General features: G+C 43.5%; 1 protein-coding gene across 2 annotated transcripts in view; it reads right to left on the bottom strand.

Annotated features, from left to right (window-relative positions):
- Positions 1-27,185, bottom strand: part of EFCAB5 (EF-hand calcium binding domain 5) — a 335,299-nt gene that overhangs the window by 288,292 nt on the left and 19,822 nt on the right. For both annotated transcript variants that reach the window (XM_078680019.1, XM_078680020.1), the window contains exon 2: positions 12,555-13,378. In XM_078680019.1, the coding sequence (XP_078536145.1) occupies positions 12,555-13,372 (818 nt within the window). In that variant the 5' untranslated portion in view covers positions 13,373-13,378. The remainder of the gene's footprint in view (positions 1-12,554; positions 13,379-27,185) is intronic.

Genomic DNA, 27,185 nt, shown 5'->3' with positions numbered 1-27,185 from the left:
TCAAGCCGGCGTCAACATTTGTACCACAGATGCCCGCTGACAATATAGATCTTTTCATAGACACAGTCTCGAAAGAATTAAGGAAAATCGGAAAGAAGGGACCAACGAATAAACAGTGGAACCTAACCCGTAAACATCAAGAGGCCATCAAGAACTTACAAAGTGATAGGAAATTAATTATAAAACCCTCTGACAAGGGAGGGAACGTTGTCCTGCAAACATACGAGTCCTATAATGAGGAAGCATTAAGGCAACTACAGGATACAACTTGTTACTGTAAAGTGGGGAAGAAAGATTATCAGGAGAGCATCAGTAAATGCCACGAAATGCTGAAGGAATGGCATGGGAAAGGAATAATTGAGACCGAGGAGTTCCTGTACCTGCGATGCCTGAATCCAACCACACCTTGTTTCTATCACCTCCCGAAGGTCCATAAGGACAAAAGAAAACCACCCGGACGTCCAATTGTAAGTGCCCAAGGCAGCCTCTTAGAACATATTTCCATTTATGTTGATTATTTTTTGATTAATCATGTCAAAACTTTGCGGAGTTATATAAGAGACACGAAAGACCTGTTGTGCAGATTGGAACAGCTCGATTGTAGAGAAGGAGACCTATTGATAACAATGGACATTGCTAGTTTATATACAAGCATAGGTCACGAACAAGGTATGGAAGCAGTGGAAAAAATCCTACAAACACGAGCGGCCAACTATATAGAGCACAATGCTATGCTTCTGGACTTTCTCAGATTCAGTCTAAAGAATAACATCTTCTTATACCAAGACCAGTATTATAGACAATTGGTGGGAGTGGCCATGGGCACGAGTTATTCTCCCAGCTTTGCAAATATCTTCGTAGGATGGTGGGAAGAGAATGAAGCATGGGATCCCAAATATAAAGAATGGACACAACATATACTGGTTTGGTACAGATATATAGATGATCTGTTGATCATATGGAGGGGACCAGTAAGCAAAGCTGAAGAATACATAGATAGGTTGAACGATAACTGTTATAACTTAAGTGAAACTGAAGTGAGCTTCCTAGACCTAAAAATAAGACTTGAGCAAGGTAAAATAAGCACACAACTGTATAGAAAACCCACAGCGGGGAATTCTACCCTACACTCTATGAGCAGCCACCCCACGAGTTTGATACGGAGTATACCGTACGGAGAACTCTTACGTATTAAACGAAACTGTACATCAGAGGAAGACTTCAAGGTCAATGCCAGGCAAAGCATAGAAAGATTTAAGCTGCGAGGTTATGGGGAGGAATGTCTAAGAGAAGCCCTTAATAAAGTGGAGACCATCCCACGTAAAGATACACTACAGGCAAAAGAAAGGGAACTAGAACAAGAGGGGAACCTCAGGTTAATCACGGTATTCTCGGAAGGGGCAGGGGTGTTACGAAAAGTAATGAAAAAGAATTGGAATCTGCTCACCACGGATCCAATTATAGGTCCAGACATCCCCATACAACCTATGATAACCTATAGGAGAGCGAGGGCATTGAGAAATGCTCTTACGAGCAGTTATCTCCCCCGTCCAACAATAGAACCCTTTGGGAAATCTATGCCAGGCTTCTACCCCTGTGGACGCTGCAAAGCGTGTAGAAACAGTAAGAAGGTGCTTTCTTACCAGGTTCGAGGGAAACAACGGCAAATTAAGTCTTTCCTAACATGCACCACACCCTATACTGTCTATTGTTTAGTATGCCCGTGCGGACTGAGGTATATAGGGAGCACAGTAAATCCAACGAAAATGCGAATTCTAGAACATTCTAGAGCAATCACAAACTGCGATCCCACATACCCAGTGGCTAGGCATTACAAACAATACCACAACAGCAATAGTGACCATTTAGTGTATTTTGCCTTGGACCAAGTAATGAATAATCCCCGTGGAGGTGACAGATTGAAAAAACTGAGAAGACTAGAGTCTAGGCATATTATAGACATCGGCACGAAGACCCCAGGAGGTCTTAATAGTCACGAAGAAATGACAGTACATTTGGGATGAATGCAGCAATGAAAATGAGGATTTAGTGTATAGAGGGAGAACTGGTTATGACGATGAAAACATTTTGAAAAATTTTGCAAATGAGATATGTCAAAGGAAATTTTATGGTTTTAATATGGTGATGGGGAGAAGTCGTACAGTGTGTAAATATTTTGGAAGCAGGACTGATAGAAGAGCCAGAATGCCCATTCAGGGCGAAATGAGAGAACGCAATATATAACTTGACCTGTAAATGTGTACAGAATACAGGAACAAATGTAAGCCCATCAAGGGCGCAATGTCAATTGTTAACCTTATATAAGGGTGAGAATGTCATTACATGAATTTGGACAATGTAGACATTTAAACATGGCGCTCAATGTAGTCCTGTTTCTATTGTTCTAAACGTGTGTCACATGAGGTGTATAAAAAAGTTTAAAAAAAAAAAAAGTTTAAAAAAAAATAAAAAAGTTAAAAAAATGGCGCGTCAGTGTACCACTGACAAAGGCAGGAGCCGAAACGCGTCTGGTGCTCAAAGGATCCAAAAATAAAAATCTAGATCCTACTCCCGCGAGTGCTGTTTTCTTTACGTAAGGAGAAGGAAAAGTAGCGGAGATTATAGCGAGCAGCGCCGCTCGCGACACGCACCCGTGCAAGAGTGCACGACTTGGCGCAACAAGGAGCGATAATATATATATAGATATATATATATATATATATATATATATATATATATATATATATATATATATATATATATATATATATATATATGTGTGTGTGTGTGTGTGTCTTACACCACACACACATATATATATATATCTATATATATATATATATATATGACCAAGAACTCCTCTGTAGGAAGAAGAGAGGCCACAACAGGGAAGACAGCGGAGGCACCTTTATTCTGCAAAACACACTCCAAGTGGCGAATGCATTTCGGCGTCTTCGACACCGTGTCATACGACATCATGACAGCCAGGCTAGTTAACATCGGCCTGGAAGGCAAGGCGTTGTCATGGCTGAGGAGCTTCCTGACAGGTCGTACCCAAAGGGTCACCCTGGGCGATTATCGGTCAGAGGAGTTGGAGATCTCTAAGGGGGTGCCACAGGGCTCTTGTTTGAGCCCTACTCTTTTTAATATCTATGTGGCCCCCCTAGCTAACATCATGAGATCGTATGGATTTATTCCAGTGTCATATGCAGATGACACCCAACTCCTCTTTCCTTTTAAAACCCTTACGGTGGAGGTCAGGAACTCCTTTGCCCAGGGGATGAAGGCGGTGGCAAACTGGATGGCATCTAACCTCCTGCAGTGTAATGTTGCAAAAACGGAGGTGATGCTGTTCGGTGAGGCCAAACTTCTGTGGACCCCAGACTGGTGGCCTCAAGATCTTGGCCCGGCTCCAGAACCCAAGCAGGTAGTGAAAAACCTTGGCGTCCGACTTGATCAGGAGCTTTCATTAAAACATCATAGCAATCAAGTGGTGGGCTCCTGCTTCCATATCATCGGGATGTTACGAAAGGTTTTCCCTTTACTACCAGACGCTACTAGGAGAACCTTGGTGCAGGCCCTAGTATTGAGTCGCTTGGACTACTGCAATGGGCTGTTGTTGTCAACAAATGAAGCGGTAATCTCTAGACTCCAGGTAGTCCAGAATACTGCTGCCCGTCTGGTCCTGAACAAGCCCTCTCGTACCCCCTCTAAACCCCTTCTTGAGAAGCTGCATTGGTTACCCATCAAACAGAGGGTGAAGTTTAAGATCTGCTGTACAATGCATAAGTGTCTACAGGGAAATGGTCCAGCATATCTGATTAATAAATTCTCCTGGTACACACCGACACGCTCTTTGAGATCCAGTGAGCAGGCATTGTTACAGATTCCAAAATTTAGCAAAGTGAGACAAGGGGGAAGATCTCTTACGGTTGCTGGTCCAACTTTGTGGAACAGCCTCCCACTGTTTTTGAGACAGTGCAAGGACCACCTTCCTTTTAGGAAGCAATTAAAGACATTCCTTTTTCAAAATTGACTTATGTTTATGGTTAGGGTCCGCTAGTTGCTTTTTTTTGGCTGCCAAAGGCGCGGAGATACTCCTTCGGGAAGTGATCCTAGCGCGGTACAAACACGCAAATAAATAAATAATAAATAAATAAATAAATCACCTTCTTCAGCGCCAGGGGTGCATTCAGGATGTGGGCGCCAATCTGGATTTAAATACCCCGCCCCATCCTGGTATCTGACACGCCACTCCGCCCCCAAGGTGAGTATCATTAGCGTACACTTCCTGCAGGTCACCTGTTGTATGGTGCCTACAGGTCCCAAAATGCAATGTTCATTTTAGGGTAGTGTTGCAGGACTGGATGTAGCAACATCATGTTATTGAGCCCCCAATTAGGTGTGACCGCCAAATTTCAGCTGCCTCCTCGGCTCCCCAGACCGCAACAACCCCCAAACCACGGGGTTAACTATGGCAGGGGCAAGGCTGGAAATCCACTTCGCCCGATGTGCAATCACTGATTACAGCACCGCCCCATCTTTTCCCGGGCCTGGAGGTGGGCCTTGGTATTCCAAAAACCTAGATGCGAAGAAAATTTCACCGAAGCGGAGACCAGCGTGTCCAAGGCCGACTTAATGCTGCGGGGGCCTCCCAAGCGCAACTCTGGCAAACGCGCTGAAAATATGACCAAGAACTCCTCCGTAGGAAGAAGAGAGGCCACAACAGGGAAGACAGCGGAGGCGCCTTTATTCTGCAAAACACACTCCAAGTGGCAAATGCATTTCGGCGTCTTCATCGTATATATATATATATATATATATATATATATATATATATATATATATATATATATATAACACCTCATTGTGTTTCCGTAGGTTTTTGATTAAGTCCTGATATTGTTTGAACTTAAAGTTTGTGCCAGTTCTCCGCCTTTTAATTGCCAGGCGAAGCTTCTTGATCTCTTCAATGATGAGAGAACGCAATATATAACTTGACCTGTAAATGTGTACAGAATACAGGAACAAATGTAAGCCCATCAAGGGCGCAATGTCAATTGTTAACCTTATATAAGGGTGAGAATGTCATTACATGAATTTGGACAATGTAGACATTTAAACATGGCGCTCAATGTAGTCCTGTTTCTATTGTTCTAAACGTGTGTCACATGAGGTGTATAAAAAAGTTTAAAAAAAAAAAAAGTTTAAAAAAAAATAAAAAAGTTAAAAAAATGGCGCGTCAGTGTACCACTGACAAAGGCAGGAGCCGAAACGCGTCTGGTGCTCAAAGGATCCAAAAATAAAAATCTAGATCCTACTCCCGCGAGTGCTGTTTTCTTTACGTAAGGAGAAGGAAAAGTAGCGGAGATTATAGCGAGCAGCGCCGCTCGCGACACGCACCCGTGCAAGAGTGCACGACTTGGCGCAACAAGGAGCGATAATATATATATAGATATATATATATATATATATATATATATATATATATATATATATATATATATATATATATATATATGTGTGTGTGTGTGTGTGTCTTACACCACACACACATATATATATATATCTATATATATATATATATATATGACCAAGAACTCCTCTGTAGGAAGAAGAGAGGCCACAACAGGGAAGACAGCGGAGGCACCTTTATTCTGCAAAACACACTCCAAGTGGCGAATGCATTTCGGCGTCTTCGACACCGTGTCATACGACATCATGACAGCCAGGCTAGTTAACATCGGCCTGGAAGGCAAGGCGTTGTCATGGCTGAGGAGCTTCCTGACAGGTCGTACCCAAAGGGTCACCCTGGGCGATTATCGGTCAGAGGAGTTGGAGATCTCTAAGGGGGTGCCACAGGGCTCTTGTTTGAGCCCTACTCTTTTTAATATCTATGTGGCCCCCCTAGCTAACATCATGAGATCGTATGGATTTATTCCAGTGTCATATGCAGATGACACCCAACTCCTCTTTCCTTTTAAAACCCTTACGGTGGAGGTCAGGAACTCCTTTGCCCAGGGGATGAAGGCGGTGGCAAACTGGATGGCATCTAACCTCCTGCAGTGTAATGTTGCAAAAACGGAGGTGATGCTGTTCGGTGAGGCCAAACTTCTGTGGACCCCAGACTGGTGGCCTCAAGATCTTGGCCCGGCTCCAGAACCCAAGCAGGTAGTGAAAAACCTTGGCGTCCGACTTGATCAGGAGCTTTCATTAAAACATCATAGCAATCAAGTGGTGGGCTCCTGCTTCCATATCATCGGGATGTTACGAAAGGTTTTCCCTTTACTACCAGACGCTACTAGGAGAACCTTGGTGCAGGCCCTAGTATTGAGTCGCTTGGACTACTGCAATGGGCTGTTGTTGTCAACAAATGAAGCGGTAATCTCTAGACTCCAGGTAGTCCAGAATACTGCTGCCCGTCTGGTCCTGAACAAGCCCTCTCGTACCCCCTCTAAACCCCTTCTTGAGAAGCTGCATTGGTTACCCATCAAACAGAGGGTGAAGTTTAAGATCTGCTGTACAATGCATAAGTGTCTACAGGGAAATGGTCCAGCATATCTGATTAATAAATTCTCCTGGTACACACCGACACGCTCTTTGAGATCCAGTGAGCAGGCATTGTTACAGATTCCAAAATTTAGCAAAGTGAGACAAGGGGGAAGATCTCTTACGGTTGCTGGTCCAACTTTGTGGAACAGCCTCCCACTGTTTTTGAGACAGTGCAAGGACCACCTTCCTTTTAGGAAGCAATTAAAGACATTCCTTTTTCAAAATTGACTTATGTTTATGGTTAGGGTCCGCTAGTTGCTTTTTTTTGGCTGCCAAAGGCGCGGAGATACTCCTTCGGGAAGTGATCCTAGCGCGGTACAAACACGCAAATAAATAAATAATAAATAAATAAATAAATCACCTTCTTCAGCGCCAGGGGTGCATTCAGGATGTGGGCGCCAATCTGGATTTAAATACCCCGCCCCATCCTGGTATCTGACACGCCACTCCGCCCCCAAGGTGAGTATCATTAGCGTACACTTCCTGCAGGTCACCTGTTGTATGGTGCCTACAGGTCCCAAAATGCAATGTTCATTTTAGGGTAGTGTTGCAGGACTGGATGTAGCAACATCATGTTATTGAGCCCCCAATTAGGTGTGACCGCCAAATTTCAGCTGCCTCCTCGGCTCCCCAGACCGCAACAACCCCCAAACCACGGGGTTAACTATGGCAGGGGCAAGGCTGGAAATCCACTTCGCCCGATGTGCAATCACTGATTACAGCACCGCCCCATCTTTTCCCGGGCCTGGAGGTGGGCCTTGGTATTCCAAAAACCTAGATGCGAAGAAAATTTCACCGAAGCGGAGACCAGCGTGTCCAAGGCCGACTTAATGCTGCGGGGGCCTCCCAAGCGCAACTCTGGCAAACGCGCTGAAAATATGACCAAGAACTCCTCCGTAGGAAGAAGAGAGGCCACAACAGGGAAGACAGCGGAGGCGCCTTTATTCTGCAAAACACACTCCAAGTGGCAAATGCATTTCGGCGTCTTCATCGTATATATATATATATATATATATATATATATATATATATATATATATATATATATATATATATATATATATATATATATATATATATATATATATATATATATATATATATATATATATATATATATATATATATATATATATATATATATATATATATATATACATATTTTTTTTTTCTTCATATATACGAAACCAGCACCTCTGAAAATACCCCTGTGTGAAGTGGCGTACGGCAGGGCGAGGAACTATCTGTAATTGGCCCCCATGTGGTGAGTGAGATTCAGCATGCTGTAAAAGAGATGCTTGAATGTTTGTTTCTACTGAGTGACAGTCGTTACTATAATGAACTTGTACGAGCACAAAGCCATACTCACTTTGGAGATGATATGAAGCATTAATGCTGACATGGCGGATGCAATAACAAAAGCAATTGACACAGTTCGTCATCACTTACTATACTCTTTAATGACCAATAGGAAAACGTACAAGGATATTTAAAATGGGGGCAATGTAACTGATATGCATACTAGGCATTGAAAAAGGAGAAATGATGAAACGCGTCTGCATGCAATAACTTGAAGGATATGTAAACCGTGGAGTGTGTTGTTAATTTCCTGCTTGGAATTTGGTGAACAAAATATTGCGTGACAGCAACAGCACCCGCCCGTAAGTCTTGTTCTGCAGGAAGTGGCATTTGGTGGATAATATATATATATATATATATCTATATCTATGAATCTGTATCTATATCTATGAATCTATATATATATATATATATATATATATATATATATATTACCTTACGGGTGATTGTTCGTGCTTTACAAATGTGGATTATTATTCCGATTGCTTGGCTGTAGATGTGTGCATGTGTGTGGTGTATATATATATATATATATATACACACATGCACACATCTACAGCCAAGCAATCGGAATAATAATCCACATTTGTAAAGCGCGAACAATCACCCGTAAGGGTCTCAGGCACTGGGGGCCGTTGGGAAGATTAAGCAAGCTATTGCCAAGAGTCACATGGTGCTGGGCTAATCTGCTGCTGGCGATCGAACCAGGATCCCCAGATTCCGGAGTCAGTCACCCTGGCCGTGGCGCCACACCGGCACAACGGCAGGCAGCAATTGGGACACCGGTAAAAACCATCTATAGGAGTTTGCTGCATTATTTAAATGGCGAAGCAATGTGCATGTACAGCTCTTTTCTAAATTAAAGTAGGGTTGGAGCACCCCTGATAGATTTTGGAATGTTGTTTCAGGCCCTGGGTGCACAGATGGGAAAGGCCATCTGCCTTTCATTTTGCTTTTTACAATTCTGATGGTGTCCTGGTCGTGCTGGCTTTGTAAATGATGCCGCTGTCTTTGAAGATGATGTGGGCCAGCAAGGGAAGCTAACTGAGTTCAATGAGGATGGGGATGATGTTATCATATTTCTTCAGGCCCTGGAAGAGACATACCGCGGCTTATTAGGCTGCCTTTAAGGGGTGACAGTATGGAGTCTGGGAGAGCATGGCGCACGCGTTACCACCATTCAGATATGAGAGAACGAGGACTTGAACAACAGTTCACAAGTCACTTTTGGAAGAAACTTTCACTTTCTTTAGAAGCAAGAACTGGGCCCAAGACGTTTTTCTAGTGTTTCTTGATGGTGAGCTTGGTTTCCAGAGTGAATCAAAGTTACATGACAATCAGTGGAAGTTAGGGTTCAAAGCCTTCAAGATTCTTGTCATTGAGTCAGGCATACCAGAATCAACTGCTGGCATGGTGTGAAACAAATGTATCACCGTATCTTTATAAATACCTTGCACATTTAAGAAAAACATGCCATACAAGCCTTGGTAGAAATGACTTATGTTCAAATAGCAGGGAAAGTGATTCCTTATAGACCTTGTTTGGGAATCCTAGTCCTACGTTTCCTGTAAGATTTGGAAGTTCAGCTTATCGCAGCGACAGATTTTACACAACAAAACGCCAATACTGGTAAAATGTTAGAAACTCAAGAGGTTAATTACAAATGACTGCTTATTCGAGCATTGAGGCAATTGAGGAGTGTTTATGTAGAGTACAGTATTTAAATGATACCTCAAATAAATGAAAAGATGGAAATATGAACTCCCACAGAAAAAGAACACTATTGAGGTTCTTGATAACTGTTTTACACCTTCTATGTGCATCTCCATTGACAATTAAATTTTTTTCAACAATGGCGATCTACTCACGAGTCAACTGAGGTTTAAGTTGTAGATCTTAAGAAACATACTATTTCCTGAATTATTTATTTGAAGCAGACTACAGTGGTGTGTTTACACTATACTAACCTATCTCATGTAAAATAAATACATATAATCTAGCTTTAGAGCCCCCTGGCGAGGGCTGTACTGGTTGTTAAATTCTCTGAACCCAGTGGCTCTGGCATATTTTGGTATAGCCTGAAGCAAAAGGGCTATAAGGCTGTTAGAGCATTCCACCCACTGAGAGTAGAATGTTCTAAATTAAAAAGGGAAAACAGAAGGATTAATGTTGGAGCAGAAGGCCTATTCCAGCCATTATTAGCCGTGAGCCATTAGATTGCCTTTAATGGACCTCCCAACATTCCAGTGTTCTAATTTTGCTTCTCATTCACAAGGATCTGATTATTCTATATGTTTTTGGAAACAATTGTAATACAGGTCATAAAATTGGCCTCGAAATTGTTTTCTTCAATGTGAGGAGGGATGCTCTTTGAACATTGCTTAATCAGGCCATTACCATTCCAATGTATCATTCCCCTTTGAACATAGAAAGACCGTCACTCATACCCTGGTCACCAGCAGACTTGACTACGGCAACGCACTCTACGCCAGAATAAACAAAAACCTCACACGCAAGCTACAAAACATCCAGAACGCCGCCGCAAGACTGGTCCTCAACCTGCCAAGACACTGCTACATCTCCAAGCATCTGCGCACACTCCACTGACTCCCCATCGAAGCTAGAGTCACCTTCAAGATGCTCACCCACGCTCACAAGGCCCTCCACAACACCGGACCAGCATACCTGAACAGCCGACTCAAATTCCACGCACCCCAAAGGACCCTATAATTAACCCAGCTCCCCTACGCCGTGGTCCCCCGCACCGGAAAGACCAGCTCAGACGGCCGCTCCTTCTCCTTCCTCGCGGCCAGAGCCTGGAACGCCCTCCCACTCCACCTTAGACAGACAACATCTCTCCCCATCTTCACAAGAAACCTCAAAACCTGGTTCTTTGCCAGACCCCCTCCTTGATGGACTAGAACCTCCGAAACCCCCCTCCGCCAGCGCCTTGAGACCCTTACGGGTGAGTAGTAGTGCTTAACAAACGCGTGATTGATTGATTGACTCAGCACCTTCCAAACAGGTAGTGTTCAGTAAGACTTGTTCATTGTGATTATGTCATACAGAGAAGTGGAAGGTGCCCACCTGAATGAGTTTTGGGGGAGAGACTTTGAAGGCACGGGTATGGCTAGGATTACTGCTCGAGAAAAACATTTATAGATAATGCATGCATTATCATAGATCAATCTTCTCCACAGGGAAGGCTCCTGAGCAAGGGGATTTAGAGAAGGGTTGAGAGTCTTTTATGTGCACACAAGGGCCATTAGACCGCAGTGTCTTCATTGCAGCTGACCAATGCACCTCATACCCCAATACTGGAGTAGACTAATAAATTGTAGTGAAAGAAAGAGTTGCCATTTGGCTGATTCTCATTGTTAACCGAACTGAATTTCTGTGGAACAGGCTTGTGTGACTCGCACAGCCAAAACTTGGTAAAAACTCCCTATAATGGTATTCTTGAAAGATGTGAACCCCCAAAGTGTTACTGTCAATGCAGCATGCTATTCAGGAAGGGCTATGGAACATCTGTGGTAGGCAAGGTGGTAAGGTGTCAGGTGACAAGGGTTAGTCCAGAAGGGGACATGTCCACCTATCACTTTTGGGCAGGAGCGACCTGCACCAAACGGGGGTGGCTGTGCGAGGGGGGGTAAGTGGGAGTAAAAAATTAAAAAAAATTAACACTCCCCTCGTCACGTCTCGCCGCCGTCCCACCGTCTTCTGTCCTGGCCGGTCTTCCAAACAGGAAGCACCTAGACTGATGCTCCCCTGAGGCAATCACAAGGCTGCATTCGGAGCGCCATGGTTCAGCGCTCAGACGGGGCTGGGGGACTAGGCATGTTCCCTATGCAGGCTGTAATGCAGCCTTCATGGAGAACATGCAAAGTGTCCATCTCGGGCCGGCCAAACAGTCATGCGCACTTTCTAGTAGCAACCCACGCCTTTCCTGCTCCTCTGTCATCGGAGCAACCCCACCTCGAGTTATTATCATTTTGTTACTTTCTTTACCTGCTGCAAAGTGAGGCAACACTCCGCCACTGTTTTTTGTGTTTAATGAATGGCAGGTACTCCCGTTTTTTAAATGCACAAATCCCAAGCAAACAGTACAGTATTATCAAATTAAAGAATTGCCACCTTAAGGGTGACCATTCCAGCCAGAAACATAAATCTCGTAAACAACCCATTTCGCCCTGTTTGACGTTAAACAGTGCCTTGTAGTTAGCATGCTTTGACAGTAACACACATAGGACAGAGCTGAAAACAAAACATTTGCAATGCAATGGTAAGATAGAAACATGATGGCAGAGAGAGACAAAACAAAGTTAGGTAGCTCCTGAGCGCCTTGCGCTAGTATTTATATATGGTCACAGGGAGACAGAGTTTCTGCAATTAGTAGTGAACTAAGACTAACACTCCCAGACTAGTTCATGTAATACCATGCTCCTCTTACGTCGGATAATATATTAAGAGACACCTTATATGCATTCACGCCTTCAATAACTTAGATAATAGTACAGACTGGTATGTACAGAACGTACAAACAGAAGGAGTGTGGTATGACGCGTTGTACAAACCAACGTTATTACATTATTATTATAGTTAGTAGTAGTAGTAAGTAGTAGTGATAATAATAATAATAATACCTGTTGAACTCCAAATCGAAGACTTGAGATTTCAGGTCCTTCACAACTTGTTTCAAGCCTCGATCATAAGCAGAGGGCTTCTGGCCACCTACAAACTGAGGGTTGTTCCTCATCAGAGTCTCTGCCAAAAAGTTCACTGGATTGAACTTGGGTGATGTCGTTCCAGGGGGATCCAGCAGCTGCCGCTTCTCCACCTCCTTTAGAAGCTTCTCCACACCTGGCACGAGGCTGGGCAGCAGTTTCTCCAGCAGGTAAGCCCTGGTGTCCACGGTCTCCTTGTCTGCACTAAACCACTCCCTGGCCAAGGGGTCCGGCGGGGACTTCTGAAGCAGCTTCTCCTCTTCCGCCTTGACCTGACTCAGGACATCCACAGTAACCTGCTGCAGGTTAAGCCCTCTCTGCTGGACTTTATCAAAGAAGTTCCGTTTCCACCTAGCATCTTCAGGCTCACCGACTCGACGGCCCTTTCGTCTTCTGCTGCTGCCATTCTCGCAGCCTGACTCGTCATATTCCCCACGAGAGACCGGCTCTGTGCTTTGGTCCACTATCCCATGGTCTTCACTGAACCGCACATTGGCCAAGTGTTTCGGTGGGGATTCCTGAACCAGCTCCTCCTCTTCCGCCTCGACCTGGCTCAAGACATCCTCAGTGGCCTGCTCCAGGTCAAGGACACTCGGCTGGACTTTATCAAAGGAGCTCTGTCTAGCATCTTCTGCCTCACCGACTCGACTGCCACTTTGCCTTCTGCTGCCCCCATTCTCGCAGCCTGACTGTTTCCATCTTACGGCCGGCTTTCTGCTTTTCGGCTCAGTAGCCATCTTTCACTGTAAAATATATAAATTTACAAAGAGTAGAATTAAGGTGGGAGCTGACATGCTTGCATTTATAACTTACGAGCTAACTGACTGAATCACTCAAGCTAAGAAAACACGAATGAGCAGAAGATACTTAACCATAACTTTATTTTCTAATTGTGTTATGATGCAACAGAGAGCAACTGGCCTATTAGGACGCTGCAGTATTCCCCATTTTAGAACTAGTCATATGGCAGAAACAGTGCCATGGAGAAGATGTGGCATAATTGTTAAGGAGACAGCTGCTGAAGCAGACCCCTAGGTTCAAATCCTGGCTTCCCCATTTGAACACACCGATGGAGCCTGGACAAATTGTTTAGAATCCTAGGCCTTACCTTCCTGCCAAGCCTGAGAGGCCTTAGAAACAGGTTACGCCTGAGTAATATATACTAGCATCTTGGTTATATATACTGCACAAAGAACTGAGCATTGCACTATTTTGAGAAAAGGAAAAATGGTGCACAGCCCTCGGGCAGTATATAATCCTTACACATCATCAAATGTAATACATGAATAAACATAGACCTCTGTGAAAAGTAGGTTTTGCTCATAGCCTATCTTGCTATTACCTTTGATATTTGAAAAATGTGCACAAAATTCGGCAGACGCTTGAAAAATTTCAGGACATATTTTTCACTTTTAATTTTATTCAACTCGGTAAAGAGCGTCAAAATTATATATGGTGTGATCTGCAGGTAGTTTTTGCTGTTTTAAGCCCCAGAGGAATCCTTTTACTTTGCTGTAGCAAAAACTGCTAAACAGAATTAGACAAATTTTTTTTTTTTTAAATCTTTTTATTGGCGAAGCTCAATAGATAGTACAATAGCATTTGCCAAAGCATGCACGTTGGAGATCTTTTTACATAGGTTTGGATGACAAATGTTAGGGTGGGGCGGAAACCATCATGTCAATGAAGAAGAATCAACATTAAAGAGGCATCATTATCTGATCGGCTAGGGCCTCCCTGACCTGCGCCCGGCTCCAGTGACCCCCTGTAGACTCGCCTAGGTGCCCACACCGTTTCCCATTTCTTAACACACCCTCTACTCTTGTACTCCTCTGCTCTTTGGCACCAATCTGTGTCTTTCTCCCAATCCGTCACTGAAGGGGGAATTGGCGTCCCCCACCCCTTAACAATATTGCGTTTCGTGATCCCCGCTGCCAGTGAAAGCCAGATGGTGACATACTTAGGCCAAACCACCTCCTCCTTGATTATAAGTGGAGAAGTGTGGCTCAGTGGTTAGAGCGGCAGACCCTGATGCAGAGGTGTGGCCTGGGACCAGGGTTTAATTCCTGCCTCGGCGGGTCTTGGGCACAATTTCCTCGGACCTGATAATTCTCGCCTCTGTGCCTATTCTAATCATGGTTCCCACTCTGCAATTCTGGGCAATAGCTTGCTTAATCCCCACAATGGTCCCAACAGCGCTGGGCCAGGAGTGGGCATTTCACAGGGAAAAGCCAGGAAGGGTTCCACAGCGGTATGCGTACAGCGCCAAGACACCTCAGGGTATACGTGCGCTATACAAATACGAATTCATTTCATTTCATAAGTAAATGCCATTTTGCGTCTAGCGGCATGTCAGCACCCACCACCTTGGCCATTATTGTCTTAACTCTGCACCAAAACGACACTATTTTAGGGTATTCCTACAGGATATAAAAGAATGTGCCCTCACTCTGGTAACCACGGATGCAGTGTGGGGATGGCGCCCTACCTATTCTGTGCAAAAGTGACGAAGGGTAGGAGCAATGCACAATCCTGAGCTGGATCAATCGGAAACGTATTCGTATTGCTATTTCCCTTGGAACCTGGAGCACCTCTTGCCACTCTCGTTGTCTTTACTGCCCAGGATGTCCGTCCAAGCTACCCTTAATGTTGTCAGTTGGTCAGGCAGGTCGTTCATAAACTTCCGATACTGTTGAACTTGCTTTCTCGGGGATAGGGCCAATTAATAGTCTGTCTTCAAGGGGAGAGTAGTCAGGCAGGTAGGTGTCACCCCTCAACTGTGTCTGAGTCTCAAGTAATGAAATCTCTGGGTCTCAGCCAGTTAGAATTCCCGCTGCAGATCCGCAAACGGCAGTGCAGCCCCTTCCCCCCAAACATCCCCCAATTGCTCTATTCCTATATTCCTTCAGCCTGTAAACCCTTGAAGCGAGGCTACCTCTTTCAGCCCAGCGTTAGACCATAGCATTGTTCTGCTGGTCAATTTGTTCTGCCACCCCGGTGCCCGATTTGCCTCCCTCCAGCATGCGTCAACTACCGCTGTGTGTGGGGGGCAGCCAGGGTCTTGCTTTCCCGCATACAGCAGCGGCTCACAGTTCCCGGTAGGCATAGCGTCTTGGTCTACCCTATATGCTGGCTTGTCCCTACCCGTGTACACCGAGTCGTTAACTACTAGCAGTTGCGATGCCCAGTAATGGTCTGACATCTGGTATTGCCATCATATACCCCTCTTTGTAGCTTATGTAATGCAGTCAATTAGACAAAACTTGATGTGAAGATAAACGTTTACTCAGTCTTAGCCCTTTTCATGGTTTAGTGTAAATCCATTTACTAATTTTCAATATGTTAGTGAATGAAAGAGTATCAGGCAGGATTAAAATGGTTAAGCTTTTGTGTATCTGGACCACTAATTTGCAAATTATTTATGAATCTGAAGGGTGCTAATTTTAAACAAAATACTTGAATTGGATAGGATGAGGGAGCAAGGTTCCAAGCAATTTGATTGACTGGGCTTGTTTGGAAAATTATGTTTTGGCTTGTGATGCTACAGATCCCCAGCAACTAGTAGAACATGCCTCATAGAAAAATATTAGGTTATGAGGATGTAGGGGTACATACACATACCCCACACACGATGTGAGGTATTACTATTATTTAAAAGAAAACAGTAAAAAAACAACATTGAAACAGAGACCTCTATATTGTTGCACAATGCAATGATTATTTGCAGATTCTGTGTGCCAGCAATAAGGGCAATGAGGAAGCCAGAATGACGTTTGGAATGCATGTTGAGGGATTATAGACAAGAAGATTCTATCCTCACAATTTTTGAAGAAATGTATTAACGCCACTTCCAGAAGGAGGGTTCAGGATGTACCTAGAGCCCACTATGTACAGCTGCAGTCCGGCACAACTTCTTTGAGGGATAAGGTAGTCAAAGCTTTTTCTAAATGTGCACTTTTGGGTGACATATGATTTTTGAATACTAATGCTTTCTATACTGGATTTAGTCGTAGCCGATGAATTATTAATGGTGCATTTGAAATGATTTTATTTAGAGGTTTAGAAGTGTGTCTAATAATGTAGTTTACTTATGCCACTTCTAATCAATGTCCCTCTACGTGTCTTCTCTCCCCACAGTGTTCACGGGGTACAGGGCACTGTGACCTGATTGGTTATTTTCCTTACAGAACACACGCAGCGGATATCTCTGAACTCATCACATCACAAGAATTAGACCTCCTGATTCTTACAGAAACGTGGCTTAATGACTCCTCCCCCCCAATTCTTGATATCTTAATTCCTCCTGGCTATGACATTATCAGATGCGATAGATCCATTAACTCTGGGGTGCCATTGCCTGCATCCATCGAACTAGCCTTGTTTTGAAGCAAACTCATAAGGATCTGATGTCCTCCTGTAAGCTCCTGGTCACAAAAATTTGGAACACGGGCAAGATTGTTTGTGTGCCTCACTCGATCTATCATCCACCTGAGGATAACTTGCGTTTCGTAGCACAATTGATGGAATCCATCTCCGACAGCTCAGCCCTCCACCCTAACCATATCTTCCTCTGTGACTTCAACCCTCACTGGATTGACACTAATGATCCCCTAGTTTGCTCTTTTAACCCCTTCGATGCTTATGACGGAACGGTTCCGTCATGAGCGCCGGTTGGACTGTGCTTATGAAGGAACCGTTCCGTCACGGCCCCACCCGTTTTTTAGAACCTACAGCACAGCACGGAAATTCGCGCCGCGCTGAAAGTGTTAAGACTTTCCTCTCCGACCTCAACTAGATAAAGGCCTGCAACGGACCCACCCACTACAATGGCGCTACCCTTGACTTCATCATAGCTAGAGATCACATCATTAAACTGGATGACATAGTACCATGGGATTGGTCGGATCATCAACAAATCTCCTTTCACATACAGGAAAAGGTATTGCTCAAACAAGGTCAACCGCTCAAAAAACAAGCAACTGACTCGTAATCTGAGAGACATTAACATCTCTAACCTATCCAACTTGAGCAAGAATCTTCTGGAACTGCCCACTAATATAAATAATTTGGATGGGTTGACGGAACACTATTTCAACGCCATGTCAAATATTATCGACTCTGCAGCCTGAAGCAACTCCAAAGGATTACTTGCAAGCAATCCAAACCTTGGTTCAAAGGTGCCCTTAATGATGAACGTCGCAAACTGAGGCTCTCTGAGAGACGTTGGAGAAATTCCCCCTCCACCTCTAGTCTCAACCAGTTAACAAACTCATAAAAAACTCATTCGCATTGCTAAATCAGATCATTTCAGGGAGCAGCTTGACCACGCTAAAAACATTCCCAGGAAACTGTTTGATATCATCCAACAACAAGCTAATCCTACTCCAGCAATCAAAACCTCTGGACCCAGTGAGGAGGACTTCTCTGTACACTTTTCTGAAAAGTCTAGGAGTATTGAGCAGGAATTGCTACGTGCCGCTGCTAACCTGTTGTCTATGAGCTCCTTGGGTTCGGCAGTACCTGCGGTAGAGAGTGCTCCACTTTACCCCACAGAGTACACACCCAAAAACAATGCCTACTGGAATACCTTCCTGCTCCCGGATTTGGAGGAGCTGTCACATTTCTTGGCATCTCTTAAACCATCCAACCATTTCAGTGATCCACTCCCCGCCAAGTTGCTCAAAGACTTCAACGGGGCCATTCTGCTCCAGGATCCTCCAACAATCTCTCTTACAGGGGATGATTCCCGACTGCCTTAAAATGGGGCAAGTCACACCCAGACCCAAGAAGCCCAATGCAGACCTAACAGTTCCCAATAACTTCCGTCCGATCACCAGCATCATGTCTTTAGCAACATTGCTCGAGAAATGCGTGCACATAAAGCTCTGCAACCACATCGAGAAATTTCAGCTCCTAGACCAACATCTGTCAGGCTTTAGATCAGGTCATAGTACAGAAACAGCTCTAACTCACATTGTTGATGATGCCTTGAGAGCTCTTGACCAAGATATGCCTTGTCTTCAAATACTTCTGGACTTGTCCTCTGCTTTTGACAGTATCAAACATGATAACTTGATTTACCTTCTTCAATATAGGATGGATTTATCTGGCCCTGTATTAAATTGGTTCTTCTCTTTCCTGCATAACCGATCACAAAGAATCAAAGTCAACCAATCATTGGCTGCCATCACCACGGTCTCTATTGGAGTACCGCAAGGATCTGCACTCTCGCCCACGCTCTTCAATCTCAATCTATTCATGGAACCTCTACCTGCTATTCTGAACGGTTCAAACATTCAGTACCATATGTACGCGGATGACACTCAAATGTATTTGAAGATCTCCTCTCTAGATGACATTAAAACACTTAATGGAGTGCTTAAAAAAACTCATCAGTGGCTAACACATAACCATCTGTTACTAAATTCACTCAAAACAGAATTTCTCCTGATCACCCCTCGTCACCACGAGGCCCTTATGCAAAACTTGATCAAAAAAATCTCTGCACTCAACTGCACCCCGCATATGATGGACTTCGCTTGTTCTTTATGTGTCACCATGGACAAATTTCTAAACATGCAAGGTAACATCAGTGCCACCATTAAGAGTGCCAATCACCAACTCAACACTCTTAGGAAAATCAAACCTTTCCTACCTCCTGAGGACATCCAGTCAGCTGTCCAATCTTTAGTTATCTCTTGAGTAGAATATGACCTGGTGACCCTAGCTGGGCTTCCAAAATCTCTGTTAGCTCCGCTTAGAACTACTCTGAACGCCTCTGCCAGACTAATCACAGGCTCCAAAAAGCATGATCATATTTCACCTGACTTCAACTTAACTGGCTTCCCATTGAAACATGCATCCGCTTCAAGATAGCCTATCTGGCGCATAAAGCTATACACTTCAATAGACCTGTTTACCTGGCAAAAAAACTCGAGCTCTCCGGTTCCAGTCAAACCTTAAGAAGCTCTAATACCCTAATACTGAAACCATCTAAATTTAACAAAAAAAGAACTTACAATCGTACCTTCTCAGTGCTGGCTCCAAGAATTTGGAATGCCCTTCCGACGGAGATCAGATCCAACTCCGTGTCTTCTTTATTAAAAAAACAGGTCAAATGGCTACTTTTGCAAGAACTTCATCAGCAATAGCCTATGTCATTTGCTAGACACAGGCCTCTCGTGCTTGAAAATCATTTTTTTACTTTGTATGTTGAAATGTATGCTTGACAATCATTCTTACTTTGTGTTTTGAAGTATGTGGTTGACAATCAGTTTTACTTTGTGTTTGAAATGTATTTTGTCGTTCTTTGGACGTAGTGTGATGCTAAAACGGCACAGCCCCGTCTAGTAGGGCTTTTACCTGTTTGCACACTTACTACCTCGTCTTCTCTAGCACCCACATTTACTTTTATGTTTCAGGTTCCTCTTATGTTGACTTATTGTTTTGTACCTATACTGTTTCTTCACGTCAATGTGAGTATTTCCTCTTTGTACAGCGCTCTGATACCCGTCTGGGTCTTGTTTGCGCTGTATAAACTTTTTCAAATAAATATATTTTGAATTATACTTTCTTTGTGTACCTAATGTAACATTCTGAAGAACACTTCTGCTGGAAGTTCAGATGCAGTCCTGGTAGCACACTTATATATGAGTCTATGTTTGAAAATTTGTAATAATGTGTTTTACATCTCTGGATTGCATTGTTGCTGCGGAAGCTGCTGGAAGATTTCTTTTATCTTAGAAATAGGTTATTGTTATAATTATTATTCTGATGAGCTCTATTCTGATTTGCTCAATATGTGTTATCTCTAGTCATGCAATACTGAATTTGCAGTTTTACAGTTTTTTCTCATTCTGTGTTCATAATGTGTAAAAAAAACTTTTGGTTTTTTTGAGTGAGCCACAGCGTTTCCCTTTCCCCTAGAGATGCTGTCAGTGTTCCTTGTGAATCTGATAAATAGATTTTAGAGACTTTAATTTTCCTCACAGGACTCTGTCCAATTATTTTGATGATTTCCCTTTTCTACTAGGGTCTTTCCATTCCATTTATGATTGTTGCTGCTTACTGGGACGTAGAATTATTCTGATTTCTGACTATGTACTCTGTATTTGATCCTTTGTGGTCTGTATTTTGCATTTCTCTGTAATTCCTATTTTTAGATTTTTTAATAAACCCTAAAACCTTTCATTGATCTAGAACTCAGCTATTGAGTGGTCCCAGTCACTATAAATATTACTCTGCTAAATTGTTGGGCCTGATGTCGAGGAGGATGGTTACTTTAATTGCAAGATCAAGGGTGCAGGAGCTGAGCCACCAGGGGTAAAGTTAGGATGATCAAAATATCAGGGTGCAGTAAAATATTGGGGGTTGGCTCCCAAAAATGGATGTATGATGGAACCCTGCATGTCATTCCGATGTATGGCTTTACAATGCGTCATTAGAATGACCGCAACACTACCACGCAAGTCTTTACCAAGTAAGTCTTTACCACGCTTATGCCTTTACCACGCATGACTTTACAACAACATTTGCGTTGCTAAGGCATTGGCATATGCATGGTATTAACTTATCAGGTAAGCATATACCCAAATATATATTTATTTGTTCATATATATGTTTGCTATTATAGTTATATATATTGATGTATATATTTATATGTATGTATGTATTTATATATATATATATATATATAATTGTGACTAAATGAATTCATGTATTGAAAATGCCATTATTCATTCGTGCATGAGATTAGCTACCAATGTAATATTTACATTGACTGATTTAATCAAATGTTCTTTCTTTCCTTAAATCTAAGTATAAGGATTAGCAAATTGATATTCTTTTAATTTATTGATTGTGAAATAATTATTCTTTATTGTGATACATTAGAACAGCTTTTCTTTGACCGTGCAATCACATATATATGGTTATCTAGCCTTTCAAAGATGGCGGACATATATATATATATATATATATATATATATATATATATATATATATATTCACTGAAAAAACCATAGGGTTCAGCCACGTTGTAGTTAAAAATTAGCATTTAAAAAACCTTAGAAATTCACTGAAAAAACCATAGGTTTCAGCCATGTTATAGTTAAAAATTTGCATTTAAAAAACCTTAGAAATTCACTGAAAAAGCCATAGGTTTCACACACGTTATAGTTAGGAATTAGCATTTAAAAAACCTTAGAAATTCACTGAAAAAACTATAGGTTTCACACATGTTATAGTTAGCTGGACATTTCCCTCACACAAAACCATTGAAATTCCCCCGTTATAGGTAATTCAGCTAACTATAACTTGCGCGCCCGCAATGCACTGCTGATGACGTCACATATTACATCACTCGTGACATGGTCAGTGACATCACTCATGACATCACTGATGACATCTCAAATGACATCACTGTGTGTCTTTCTGAAAAATAAATATGTTTTATATATGTATATCTAAAGGTCGATGGAAGAAAAAATGTGTAAATAAGTGTCTAAATGGATGGGTTTTTTTGTAAAAATAATTGTATAACTGACTTATTAAGTGTATCTTAGTGAATACATGTATTAGCGAGTAACGTTTAAATATGAAAATATCTGTATCAGTGTCTCACTTTGTGTATAAGTGGTTGTATGGGTTGGTGACTAGCTACAAGAGTGTCGATATGGGTTATTAGTTGGTTTTTAGAGTATCAGTATGAGTGTCTGTATGGTTTGGTGGGGGGTATTACTTACCGCATAGATGCATGAATGGGTGACTCACTGTTTGTATGTGTTTTGAAGGCAGCATGTGTGCAGGACTGTATGGGTGGGTGAGTGTGTGTATGGGTGTGTTAGTGAGTGAATCACTGTCTCAATAGTATCTTTATGAGTAACTACATATGTGAGTATTGATGTATATAAAAGTGAGTATATTTGAGAGCGAGAGATTGTAAGAGTTCCTGTATAAACAAGTATGTGGTTCTATAAGTGATTGTTTAAGAGAGGAAGTGTGTGTACGATTCTGTAGAAGTAAGTGTAATGGTGAGTGTATAGCTGTATATGCAAGTAAATGGATGTTTGATAGTGTATTTGCATGTGTGTGTTTGTGTGTGAGTAACTCTATAGATGAGTGTCCGTGTGTAATGAGATGTATAGGTGTATGAGTACATATGATGAGTGAGTACATGTCTATATAGAACTGTTAGTGAATGACTGGATGTGTATGTAGATTTTGGAATAACTGAATAGGTTGTTCTAACTGGAATTGGTATCTCCGTTTTTTTGAAAATTTTAGTTTCTATTTTTGGATGTGTGTATCAAGGGTTATATTGCGCTGAGAGGAGGTCTGTCACTCTTTCACAAGGATGATGTCATCAGTGATGTCATTTGAGATGTCATCAGTGATGTCATGAGTGATGTGACTGATCATGTCATGAGTGATGTAATATGTGACGTCATCAGCAGTGCATTGCGGGCGCGCGAGTTATAGTTAGCTGAATTAACTATAACGGGGGAATTTCAATGGTTGTGTATGAGTGAAATGTCTAGCTAACTATAACATGTGTGAAACCTATGGTTTTTTCAGTGAATTTCTAAGGTTTTTTAAATGCTAATTCCTAACTATAATGTGTGTGAAACCTATGGTTTTTCAGTGAATTTGCAAGGTTTTTTAAATGCTAATTTTTAACTATAACATGGCTGAAACCTATGTTTTTTTCAGTGAATTTCTAAGGTTTTTTAAACGCGAATTTTTAACTATAACGTGGCTGAAACCTATGGTTTTTTCAGTGAATTTCAAAGGTTTTGTAAATGATAACTTTTAAATGTATTAATTGTTATATTTTTTTATACTGATTTACTACATTAGTTTAAACTATTTATTTTTAGATCTTTTATTTTTTAAATTACATTATACATTTTTAATATAAATTGTAAAAAAAGTTTTAAAAAATATTGAAATTGTAATATTTTTTTATTTAATATTTTTTTAATTTATATATATTTTATATAGCAGGCAATGATATCCTATGGAAGGAAATTCAAGTTACTGGTAAGTACAGTTAAATTTACTTTTCAGGAATAGTAGTGAGCTAGATTGGGGAATTAATTCCTCTTCAATCCTCCAGTATGCGCCAGGCATCTGTGTTGCAGAGAGTCGTTCAAAGGGCACGCCCCCTTTTTACAACACTCTGCAACACAGCTCTGTGGCGCTTACTGGAGATACCTGTTGGACTAGTTCCCCCCCCAGGGGACCTCTGGTTTGAAAGGAATTAATTCCCCAACCTAAAACGCGCCTCAGGGCATGTTTGCACTCCCATCACCTCAAGCCCCGCCCCCTACCTTCACCACTGTGCTAACGCGCCCTGTAGAGTGTTCTAAGTTGGGGGATTAAGTCCCCTTGCATACTGGGGGTCCCTGGGGGCCAACTAGCCCACCGGGATCCTCCAGTACGCACCAGGAGGTTGCGTTGCAGAGACGTGTCATGAGGCCACGCCCCTTTTTACACCCCCCCCCCGGGCGCGTTTGCAGAGGGGGAACCAATTCCCCTTGCATACTGTGGGTCCATGGGGGCCAACTAGCCTACCTGGAACCTACAGAATGCGCCAAGGGGCTGCGTTGCTTTGCCCCGGGGGGTAGTGGTCCCCGGGGCAGTGTGGGGGGCATTGGGGCCCCCCCACACTTCTTTTTCACTATGCCCCTGGGATTTGGTCCCCCTGGGGGGTCATTTGAAAAAAGCAGACCGGGTTTAAAAAAAAAACAAGCATTGAAAATGCAATAGGTCTCGCAATAGAAGAGTTTAACATTTTTCGTTTTGCAAATGGATGAGTGGCGTTGCGTGGATGAGTGGCGTTGCGTGAATGAGTGGCGTTGCGTGGATGAGTGGCGTTGCGTGGATGAGTGGCGTTGTTTGTGTGAGTGGCGTTGCGTGTGTGAGTGGCGTTGCGTGTGTGAGTGGCGTTGCGTGTGTGAGTGGCGTTGCATGTGTGAGTGGCGTTGCGTGTGTGAGTGGCGCTGTTGTTTGAGTGGCGCTGTTTCAGTGGCGTTGCGTGTGTGAGTGGCGTTGCGTGGTTGAGTGGCGTTGCGTGGTTGAGTGGCGTTGCATGTGTGCATGGCATTGCCAATAGGTCTCGCTTTTGGGACCTTATAAGTACTTAGTTATGCAGCACAATATCCTTGGTGCAACAACATCAACTGTTGCATGGCTAAACACTTATAAGGTCCCCACGGTGAGACCTATTGGCTACGCCAATGCTTGTTTAAATGTGTCCCCTTTTCACCTCGAAAAAACTTATGTGGGGTAGAACATACCCCTCCTTGTGACCAGTGTACGTTTTAATTTCTAAGTGTCACATGTTAAATGTTACCTCATGTAGCGATTGGCTGGCACTGTCCTGCGATCTGCTTCAGACGATGATGAGAGCTATGTATAATGCCTTTGAATATCCCCAAATGCCTGAATTGTACACACTCCTAAGCCAGAGTGGGCTACGGAGAACGCACTAAAGGCTGGTCACTCGCAGGGCTGGTGGGGCTGCAGAGTCACTCATATGATGGCTCCCTCTGCTGTGCCACTCAGTACTAGTCCTAAACCGACATCCAATCAGTACCTACAAGAATGGTCTTCGTGATAAATGCCATGTCCTCTATGAGAGATCCGTGAATGCATGCCACCTTTGTGGGGAAGCACTCACCGGCTGCCATGTCCTCTATGAGACATCCATAAAGGCATGCCACCTTTGTGGGGAAGCACTCACCGACTGCCATGTTGTCTATGAGACGTCCGAAAGATTTGAAGTTGAACAAGGACAGGATGGTGAACCCGCTAAATACAGACAGCAGAGCATATCTGTTGTCACTTCATTTTACACATTCGGAATTCAAGTGCTGAGATGATTATTTTCAAAGAAGCGCCTTTAGTATTGTGAATACATCACAGTATCTTCACTAAAGATGCCATTAAAACCATGAAACTGCCTTTGAGGCGAACATGTATGAAGAGAGGCTCCAGGGCTCAACAGGCAACATTAAGAAACAAATTTCGGGACCGACAAAAACATTCACTCCTTGCCGACAGTATAAAAGCAACGGGTGCATGGGAGGCGATGCATTCTGCTGATAGGCACTACTTTTATGAGCACATGAAAATGTAAACTTCAAAGCAGTATTACAATTTTTTTTACAACATTGCATGTGTTTCAGCCCCATGGTTCATGCTGCTCCTATGAATGAAAACAAGGAATGGAGTAGGATACAAAACGCGCATCGTAGTAGCAGCGTGTGGTCTGAAAGGCTGCACTGCACACAATATTTCCTCTCAATGACACATGTATTCGGGATGCGTCCCCGGTACGGTGTGCGTGTCGGTCGGATCAAAGCACGAAAACGCCAAAGGGGAAAGGGGATGGCCGAGAAGAAAGGGGATGACCGAGGAGAGATGGGGGGTGCAGCTTCCTATCTCCCGCCTGGATCACTAGCGGGGATATGGGTGACCTGGCACAGCTGCTGAAAGTTTGGCGGCTGTATGCCTGGGCAGACTACAAGGAACAGAAGGGGAGGTGCGCAGTGCGGATCAAAGCACGAAAACGCCAAAGGGGAAAGGGGATGGCCGAGAAGAAAGGGGATGGCCGAGGAGAGATGGGGGGTGCAGTTTCCTATCTCCCGCCTGGATCACTAGCGGGGATATGGGTGACCTGGCACAGCTGCTGAAAGTTTGGCGGCTGTATGCCTGGGCAGACTACAAGGAACAGAAGGGGAGGTGCGCAGTGCAGTGTAGGTGGAACAAAGATGAGCCACTCATATTGGGAGACAGAGCGCACACGAGGCGTACTGATCTTCCAGGAGTAACAGGTTTCACCCCAGATCACACTACTGCAATGGAGCAACAAGACGGAGGGATTAAACAAGACGGAGGGAGAGAAGGGGAGGGGGGAGGAGAAATGCGACACGGCGGGCAGGGGAGGGGGCGGAGCGGGGAGAGGGTGTTAAAGCAGCCGAGAGAGGGGGAGGGGGGAGGAGAAATGCGACACGGCGGGCAGGGGAGGGGGCGGGGAGGGGGCGGGGCGGGGAGAGGGTGTTAAAGCAGCCGAGAGAAGGGGAGGGGGGAGGAGAAATGCGACACGGCGGGCAGGGGAGGGGGCGGAGCGGGGAGAGGGTGTTAAAGCAGCCGGCTGAGGGAACTGATGTGCACGCGCTTTTAAGCTCAATGCACATGCGCATTGAGCTTAAAAGTCACGGGCACTGCAAGGAATCGCCACGATTCCTTGCAAGTTAGTTAAAGACTGTTTAAGCCCCAATAGTCTCGCAAGCTCGATGCGCATGCGCATCGACAGGCGAGACCTAATAATTGGGGGTCCTTGTGGGACCACCTGAGCAGGCCTAGGGGGTCAAGCTGTGACTCGGTCTACCGAGCACTAGATGGCTGCCAACACTTCCTGGTTTGGAGTGTTCACAGCCAATGAGCATGCAGCTCGTACTCGGAAAGGTACGCATACGGTACTCGTACCCCGCGTTTTATGTCAAAAAAACATGGGGGGGCCTTGGGGGTCCTTGTGGGACCCCC

The sequence above is a fragment of the Lissotriton helveticus genome, chromosome 3_1 (assembly GCF_964261635.1).
Source record: "Lissotriton helveticus chromosome 3_1, aLisHel1.1, whole genome shotgun sequence".
Lineage (NCBI taxonomy): Eukaryota > Metazoa > Chordata > Amphibia > Caudata > Salamandridae > Lissotriton > Lissotriton helveticus.
The sequence above is the reverse complement of the archived record's forward strand: the minus strand, read 5'-3'. Positions and strand labels throughout refer to the sequence as shown.